The sequence below is a fragment of the Mytilus edulis genome, chromosome 1 (genome assembly GCF_963676685.1).
Source record: "Mytilus edulis chromosome 1, xbMytEdul2.2, whole genome shotgun sequence".
Taxonomy (NCBI): Eukaryota; Metazoa; Mollusca; class Bivalvia; order Mytilida; family Mytilidae; genus Mytilus; species Mytilus edulis.
In genome coordinates this window covers 101,057,115-101,067,270 of record NC_092344.1, presented here as the reverse complement: position 1 = coordinate 101,067,270, position 10,156 = coordinate 101,057,115, and the positions used below count along the sequence as shown (strand labels likewise).

Sequence of the window (10,156 nt, the reverse complement as noted above, 5' to 3'; positions counted from 1 at the left end):
CTGGATTTTTTATTCATGGGATATCAAAATCACTGGATTTTTAGGGTGCAGGTATATCACGAATACCAATTTTCAACTATTTACACATTTTTTATTGGTTTGTATGCAGACTTTGGCAAAACCACGAAATTAGATTTCTACGAAAATGAAAGTTTTTCTCTATCCAAGAAAGAAGTAGTTATTTTTTTTTTTTTTTTAAAGTTGAATATTATAGATTTTTTCTGAAATTTTCTTAATTGGTCATAGTTTGTCTTTTGTTCAGTTTTCCTTTTTTGCCATGGCGTTGACAGTTAGACTTAAAGCTTGAATATCCCTTTGATATCGTTCAGGTAGCTATTCAAAAAAGGAGTATTATCCAATACTTTGTTCTTTTTTAAACTATAGGAATGAATGTCATTCAGTCAATAAAATGAACGAGTGATTGTAATGCAACTTTATTTGTACTACAACAAAAATCATTTGTACATGTTACATCTTTTAAAAATTGTCAATGTCAATTAAACAGCAATCGAATCTAGAGCTGCACATAGAAAACGGTTGACATTTTGTCATTTGCTATTCAAATCACCGAGTCGATATTGTGTTTTTCTGCATTCGGCATCCATTACTTGTGCAACAATTCTTGGATTGCAATATTCTGAAAAAGAAATAACCATGAATGTTTTAATATAAGTGAAAAACGCATATTTGCAAATTGTTTTGATTTTAAAAGGATTCAGCACAAATATTACATGCATTTAATTGCATACGTCATATAGTTAGGTTACAGTGAAGTCATTAAATAATTATGTACATATTTATAATATATTAACCTATAAATCTATCTCTTTGGTCGAATATAGCTTATTTAAATGTTGTTGATAATATGTCAGGCTTTTTCACGTTTGTGATAAATCTTTTGTAGACAAACGCGTACAAAATTATAATCCTGGTAACCGTGGTGAGTTTATTTATAAGCTCATTTTTCAAATTTGTATGATTATAATGTGCATTTTAATATGTAAAAATTGCATTTTCTTCAGTTTATTCAAGTAATTATACTTACTAGGATGTAAAACAAAAGTCATCGAACCAGAAAATGGATTGCCTCATTTCACAGGGTTCTTTTATAACTCCATGCGTTCAGACCTTGCTTCTCATCCAACTTGTATATTGAGTGGTTGATTTAAGCCCACAATGTTCATGCATCCACAGCCAGAATCGTCCGAGTCCTGGAGACATAAGTGTTTTCATGCATCATACTCTGTAATGTCTGTGTCGTCCTCCGACATAGTTGAACTGCTACATTCACTAGAGGCCTGACTGCTGAGGGACATGGTGGACATACTCTTACTCAGCTGACACGTGCTGCCCTTAATATAGTTTGCACTTTCATCTAAAGAATCTTTACTGACACCATAAAGCCTCTTGTTTTTCAGCTCCTCGATAGTTTCATTCAGCGTCAGTAGTTGTCTCATTAAGGAAAGATCTTGGTCGACAAGTGAGGTCTGTAAAAATAAATAAAACGATGCTTAGGAGCGTTAAATTTCTCGCAAGTTTATTTCATTTAAATTTGCAGCTATAAAAGTGTAATGTGGTTTGAAATGTCAGAACAGATATGTTATCAACAATTTAAAGTATGAAATAATTATCTTTATCTAAAATAGATATATAGATAGACACAACTCGTCATATTTAAACGAAAACGTGGTATGTAAAGTTTAACACTTACCATTTCCTGTCGTAATCTGTCCATTGCTGCTGACATAGATGTTTTTTTCGGTTTTTCTTTGTTCTGCTCTAATTTCCTCTTAAAAGTTGCACTTGCTTCCACTCGATTTAGATAATACGATCTACAGTTATTTTGAAAATCCACTGATTCTTCATATTTATTTATTGACTGGACTGCTGTTTGGTCACTAGTATTCCTCACTTCCAAAACCATTTTGAAAAAAAAGTAGTCGAATTTGTAAAACTGTAAATGTTAAGTGTGAATAATAACACTCTTCATACCTTTATATACCTGACGTCCCTGAGGCGCGTTATGATTGGCTATAATAATACAAGCTACGCTGGAGTAAACCTGCTAAGTAATGGTATACATTTAAAATTCAAATGATTCTGATTATTCAAAAGATTATTTAAAATTTATATAAAATTTATTTGCATGAGGTCTTGTTTGTATATAGATGTATTTAGATTCCACATTGTTCTGCTTTAGATAAAAACCAAAGGAGGTATACTGTATAGCGAGTCTTCAATTAATTACACGTTAGATCTAAAAAGACCAAAGTTAATCTTTGTATCAACATAGATACAAGCGATTCCATATTCGGAACAATAGGAGATGTGGGGTATACTTTGATAAGTCAACACCTAAGACAAAACAAGATATGTAGATATATCACTTGTGTTCTAATTTTGAAGCTTTGTTTGTTTTTCAAATCTGTTATTTCTTTGTATGTGGTAGGAAGCCATTAAAACATCTGAATTAAATTATTTACAAGTCTAGAAACCTTGAGGAGTTTGTTATATCAAATTACAGATTAAAATATACTGCTTCCTTAGGAAAACTTTTGACAAACAATAGAACATAATGGTTGTTTGGTTGATACAGTAACCACTTTCAGATGCGGATGTTGCAGCTCGTTTATACAGAGTATGCTAATGTATCTACTAATTTTTTTTCACAATTACACTTTATTATCATATTTAAACATATTTATATATCAACGTAAACTATGATGTGATCATAAAACCCAACGACTTACACACCAAAATACACACAGAGCACATCATACAGTTTTTTGTAATATTGTCTGTAAGCATATGCAAAACTCTAAGCTGTCCAGACTCTATAAAAATATAGAACAACACGTTTAATAATTTATTGCGTCCGAAGCGCTTTTCTGGATTTACCTTCATCAGGAACGCTCAAAGCCAAACATTTGAAATCCAAAGATGTATAAGTACCGAAAAAGGTTGTGAATTAAGTAAAAAGAAACCATCTGACATAAAAACAAAATGTAGATTTTTTTTTTGGTTATTTTCGATTTTTGTTTGGTTATTTTCACATCCTTAAAGTTGTGTGCATAGGTGATCAAACGTAAGGAAAACTAATAAAATCCAAGTAAGGTTTATTAAGTTACAAGTAAAACGTTTAATGTTGTATGAAAAAAACCTCGTACATGCATAATGAAAGTAAGAAGATGCACAACATATATTTATACGTTAGTTTTCTTCTCCATTAATTCCAGCACAGTGATATCTTATTAAGGTATTTACTGTGTTGTAAGTGTTCTTAATATGCAGTTATCAATGACAATCTCATAGATCATTGAGGCGACTGATCAATTCAAAATTTAGCTTCATCATGGTGTAAACTTTTTCGTTGAAAAAATCTACCATTAAAGTGATAAATATCTCTAATTGAAACATGATGTGATTGAGGACAATCTAATATTTTTATAGTTTCATTCTATTTAATATTATGCATTTAAAATATGTGCATCAATCTTATTTGATAGAGCATGTTATCTCTTTTAAGCAATTTGCTGAGTAATGTCTTTGATTTTTAGTTAGTAAACCGTATTCAACGTATTTTTTTTCAGTATCATTCGTTGTATTTATAAGGGGCTCGAATCAATCGAAGAGACGAACCAATGCCGGAATTTGCAGAAATACCCATACGCTTTTCAATGGCGTTTTGAGTATAAATGTAACTGGAATGATAAAGTAAAAGATGTAATAAAATAAAACTGACAGGAAATACTAGTTGTTTACATTCCTTTTCTTTGGTCTTTTTCTTTATAGTTGTATCGATCATTGGCAGATATAATTAGTTATCAAAGGTACCAGGATTATAATTTAGTACGCCAGACTCGCGTTTCGTCTACATAAGACTCATCAGTGACGCTCATATCAAAATATTTATAAAGCCAAACAAGTACAAAGTTGAAGAGCATTGAGGATCCAAAATTCCAAAAAGTTGTGCCAAATACGGCTAAAACTTCTTATGTTTATTCTTAGTAATTTCCCGAATAAAATACATGATTGTATAAAGCTCTAAAAACCCCAAAAATGGAATTAAAGAGGAAGTGAACTGGGAAGTGATATTTAAGTTATTATATTTTCCCTCTGGATAAAAACCCAATAAATTACAATTATGAATTTACAAACATGAAATATAGAGCAATATCAAGTATATGTGCATCCGGAATTAATATATCTCCGTAAAAGATGTTGTCCGGAAAGAAGCAAATTGTACCAAAATAGTTTATCATTTGCTAACACCTGTAGAAACTATATTTTACGTACGATAGGTGTCTTCAGTGGCAGGTGCCGTTTGATAAAACGTTAAAAAAATAATAATAACAAAAGTGAACACGAGGATTATAGAAGGAAGTTTAGATAATAAATGTTCAGGAAAATCGTATGCAATTTGATAACCACATTTCAAATGAAAATGACTTTAACGAGACGTGACACTGAATAGAAAAATAAAAAAATCAATTAAAATGTCTTACCAATTGAAAGTTGTGTACCATTTCAAATTTGTTTTGGTTGTATTGTTTACTTGTTGTGTATTTCCTGAAATAAATAGTAATTGTGGTTAATTTTGTGCATGATAATACAAGAGAGGAGACTATATGCTTTGACGATTTACATGTAGTGTCAATGAATTTTCCTTGTCTAATATGATACGTCTCGTTTTGTAGTAACATTTATTGCTGAGTTAGCGGATATCATACACGTTAAAGTCGCCGAATGTTCTGTCTTTTAATTGTTTGTTTCTTATATTGCTATTTAGTCAACGTTTGAACGGGAATAGAATTTTTTAATATTATTGCATTTGTATATCTGTGCATCCATAGCCCTTTTGTGTTTTATAACATAAGGTTTATCAAACATGAAACAAATTTAATAAAATCGAATATTGTCTCGCCCCTGTATTGTAAATGTCAAAGATGTCACATAATGGCATCGTCTGGAGCTCCAGACATGACAATGCGCATACTCATACTATTCAATATCAAAGTGATGTGGACACGACTAACATTGTAACCTTTTGTAATACTTTTTTAATCTGAGTGCCGTGCTAAATATTTGTCAGATTGAACAGTATCTCAGTTAGGAGTTTCAAAAACAATATGAAAAAGAAATATTTGGCCATTATTCTAAAAAAGTTTTTCGTGAACTCTTCTTCCATTGGTATGCTCATGTTCACAATTACATATTATAATCTGTGCAAAATAAACTCATCATGTGCAATTTCGTATGAATTGAAAAGGGAAAAGGGAAAGGTCTAGTTATGGTATAATGGTATAATGAAAAGATGTCATTTTTTACGCAACCTGTGCAGTATTTAATGACACAACATAATTACTGTATAAATGATAGAAACTAATATATATTGTTATACTATATACAATGTCATTGTATGAATAAAGGTAGGATGTAGCTGACAAATTAAGTTATGGGTATTGGTCTAAATCTTTGGTTATAAATATTTGATATCCTTACTGAAGGACAAACATAAACTGCAACGTTAATATGACATAAAACGTACAATCGTAAGCCCTCCGTACTTTTCAATGACTTATCGCTTTACAGATGGTGTAAACATTGGTATGAATAGCCAACTGATAACCTTTAAAGACGTTAAATGGGTTTAGTATTGCTTACAAGTGTTTCTCTGAATAGGTAAAATAAATATATGTGATTTCTTTTTGAATTTTCTTTTGATCCACGAATAAATATATATACATATCAATGATTTTATCAGACCTCCTGCAAGTTTTATCAAAAGAATAAATATTTATATTGTATTTTAAAAACTTTTTATTTGTGATTTAGCACATTTGGCTCCTTGTAAGGTTAAAGTTTCGCAATTTGTCTTTTTGAATACAATAATAATTAACTTATATACTTGTACGGCTTTGAAAATTGGTAAGGTGTAAATAAATATAATTTGATAATGATACACTAGAAATAATCTGTTTAGAAAGAACTTGACTTTACTATTTTGATATTTATGCCCTTACGTTTTCTATACGACTTGTCTGAATTGATATCCATAATTTATAGTTCCACATGTTTTCGGTAAAACTGTCCTTTAATCTAACAGCAAATGAAAGTTATTGCATAATAGTGTCAACTGTTATGATAGTGCAAAAACACAAAGGTACTAAGGGTTTTCAGTAGATTGAAACAGTCGCGTTAAAATTTGAAAAAAGAAAGGAAACCAAAGAGACACTTATCGCAGCATGTATGTAGAATATGTTGTAAAATTCATAATGCCTCACTTCTCGTATATCTTCTCAAGTTACACACATATATTTTGTAAAACAACCTCGGGAAACTTTACCTTAAAACGTAAACAAATAGAAGTTTAGATATTATTTGTGTATAGTATGTTTTATTATGATATACCCAAGATTTATTGAACAAAATGTAAACACACACTAATTTAATAGCAAAACTGAACTAGTTTTCCAATTTGTTCTATATATTTTGCAAGAAAAGCGAGAGTAAGAAACTGGAACGAATGAATCAAAATCATTAAAGAAGGATGTTAATCATTAGAAACCTTAAGGTGAAAAAATTATACCAACTATCAAATAACAGAAAATCAAAGATACAAAAATATAACATAAATCAGATTACTAGAAGCAATGAAAATGTAGATTTAAACAAAAAAGAAGGTTGAGTGTCTGAAAATCATGAGAATAATTATATTCAATAAACAGCAAAAGTATAGACATCCTTCTTTAATATTTGTTTACGTTTTAAGGTAAAGTTTCCCGAGGTTGTTTTACAAAATATATGTGTGTAACTTGAGAAGATATACGAGAAGTGAGGCATTATGAATTTTACAACATATTCTACATACATGTAAGTCTTTATATTAAGCAACACCAGTAAACAATTCTTGTTAAGCTTTTCGATTTACTTTGTATTTCAAGTTTTAATTCCGAAAATTAAAGAACCCACCCAGTACATGTACTTTCTAGTTTACCTTAGTCATTATTTTCTCATTAAAATTCAGATACCGTTCAAGATTCGCTGCGTCAAGCTACCCGTCCTTTTTGCATATCATTAAGCTTCGTGGGGATGTTGATAGATAATAAAACTACCCATCCATATTATTAATAAACAACTTTATAAATAAGAAATTGTCACATTTAAATAATTGAAAATAAAACCTGTGACATAAACAACATGTTATTTGTGATTTCTTAAACTTACAAATACTAACAAAATACTTTCCATTCAAATTGATGATTGATGCTTTTTGGAAAATAATGCAGAAGAACTTCGGTACATCACTATTATAATAGAGAGGATTACAAAAAGCTCTATACTACGATTATACAATAAAAGATCTTTGGAAGAGTATATGTTAAATATAATACTAGTATTTCAGTAGGCAAACGTTATATAATGTATTGCACATCAAAGTAAAGCATAATCTTTTTGTATGTTGTACGAATATCATTTCTGATATTACCTCCAGTAAGAGAGTTGAAAGTTAAAAGTTGAATAGCCAAAGTATCTAAAAAAATTAACAAATAATTTATTTAGGTTATCAGGCAACTGAACATGACAATTTTACTTCTTTATGAACTCATATACCGGACACGATTTCCTGATGTCTTCTTCTGTCTTTTAATTGCTGTTCTTGACTCATTTTTAAAGTACTTAGTCAATAATGTGCATGATCCGTATTTCAATTTGATATTCCCTTGATGACCATAATCTCATCAGTCGACCAAAGTAAATTAATCGTTGAAGAAGTAAAACTATAGAAAATCACTTAGCATAAGCAAAACCAGGCGTTGGAAGCAGAACAAAGGATTGATATACATGAAAAACCTAAATTCTATTCCTTTTTTTTTGTATCCCTCTTTTATTTTATTTAGTGTCGAAATTGCCAGTACCAAAATACTGTTTTACTTGAAAAGTAATAAACTCAGTTCTGGACGACCCCACACCATCACCGATTTCGGCGACTTTATTTTCTATATGACGACATCGCTACATCTGTGCATCAAAGAACATAGATTTGGGGGAATATCCGACTGAAACGGCAGAATATATTTTACAAATATTGTCATAACTTTCCCGAAAATCTTCATTTATTTCATAGAAACAGTACAGACATTAAGAAACCAATAGGGCATATCGAGATAACTTGACAGTAAAATAATGTAAGTATCCTAGGCGGCAAATACTTTGGATGGACTGAATGATGATTTCTCGCAGCTACAGTTAAGATCAATTAACAGACTCAAGCAAGAAATGGAAAATGATTGAATGACTCGTGCATGTTAACAATAATGAATCAAGTCATTCAAACACATGGTTTAATATGTATATAATATAACCACGAAAACTTCTGTGTTTGCTAAATCAGCTAATTTTTATTAATGCTTTTTATTTGGCCCGACAATGTTGTTACAATTATTCACAATGACAATTTATTTACACGATTATAGTAATGCATTTTCGTAAATGATTACTTTGAATACAAAAAGTGTTTCATAACAAACTTACACGAACATAAGCATATACGTTTTGAAAATTTAAAAAAGAGGACCATTGCTATAGATTATGTTATTGTACAGTTTGTACTGAGTATTTTTAATTTTGTACACATTGTTCACATTTGGCTCGAAAAACTATTCTTACTTAAATTTTGTCGATATTTCTTAACATTTCATTGATTGTCTTTACTTTCACATGCAATCCTTCTAAAAGTATTCATATGGTTTGTAAGTCCATAGGTCTAGAAGCCAATGAAGGTTGAATTTGATGATTAATCTTGTTTTATTTGTTTTTTTGTCTTTTATGGAATTAGTTTTGCGGCCAGATCTATTTCAATCTGTGGCATTTGTGGTAATACGGCCTGCATACTTTTTACAAAAATATTAGTCTAAGCTAAATCATTGATACATGTCCAGATAAAGACAGTCTTCATACACTGCGACATTAACTGTATTCGATTTGGCGTCCGTTCCTGTTTATATATTATTTGTTTTTATTTTATCATTTCCAAATATTCTTCAACTGCACTCTTGTTTTTTAACTTGTGGGGAAAACTTAAACGTGCGTGAAACACATTGTGGTTATACGAAAATTTTGATAAATATGTACGTTTATTTCCTGATATAAGATAATTTATTAGGAAGAAAACTGATTCCAAATTGAAACTTTGAAAAAAAAAGTAATATCCAGAAATTAGTTGTAAGCGTGATACATGAGAAAAATAACTTAATGAACAAAACACATGCACTCCATTTTTTAGCTTCAATATAAATAAACAGTAGTATATTGTTTGGAATGTTTTCTTTAACCTTAATTTTGTTTACAAAGTTTAATGAAATGAATTTAATTAAAAAGGGTGTCAACTCTTTTAAAATTTCAGTGGAGCCATACAAACAATGATATGTGTTGTTGTTGTTGGTATAATGAACGTATCAATGAACGTAAAACAACTTAGTTTGTACTTGAGTAAATATTCTCCCACAAGATTAAGTCCATTCAAAACGTACCGAAGCAACTTTGACATTAGAATTGCCAAACATATTTCTTAAATCTAGGGAACACACTGACACGAACAAGAGGAACATTAAAGCAAAACAAACCTCCATTATTTTACGTTCTGGGCAGCTGAAAAAGAATTAATATTAGCTAGTGACAGTCATCTATTGTACTGATGTTAGTATGAATACCAAACAATAACTGGCTAAGCATTTTTATGTGACAGGGAAATGTGTTTTATAAAGAAAGTCGTACTACACACGGAGTTTTACAAAAATATGTCAATTATAGTGACAATTGCATTTTTTACTAGTAAGAAAAGGTAACTTCACTAAGTAAAATCACAAAAATACCGAACTCTTAGCAAAATTCAAAACGGAAAGTACCCAATCAAATGGCAAAATAAAACGCTCAAACACATCAAGCGAATGGATAACCACTGGTACGCCTTCCTCTAAATCTTCAATGAAAACAAAAAGAGTATCAACATCACGAGGTCTTTCATTCTATTACTTTGGTGTGACTCTTACTTTCGCGCATTTCCCTCGTCATAGATACAAGATCATGAGAACAACTTGACTTACATATAACCTCCTTTGCAATATGAAGGATATCTCTGTAATTGAAATGGCAT

General features: G+C 30.4%; 1 protein-coding gene across 1 annotated transcript; it reads right to left on the bottom strand.

The window, feature by feature from the left end:
• Positions 1–418: 418 nt before the first annotated feature.
• LOC139498251 (uncharacterized) lies at positions 419–1,969 on the bottom strand. Its single transcript, XM_071286623.1, has 3 exons — positions 1,712–1,969; positions 1,046–1,487; positions 419–637 (listed from the first exon to the last, which is right to left on the bottom strand). The coding sequence occupies exons 1-2, from the start codon at positions 1,922–1,924 to the stop codon at positions 1,230–1,232; spliced, it is 471 nt and encodes a 156-aa protein (XP_071142724.1). The 5' UTR covers positions 1,925–1,969; the 3' UTR covers positions 419–637; positions 1,046–1,229.
• Positions 1,970–10,156: the final 8,187 nt, after the last annotated feature.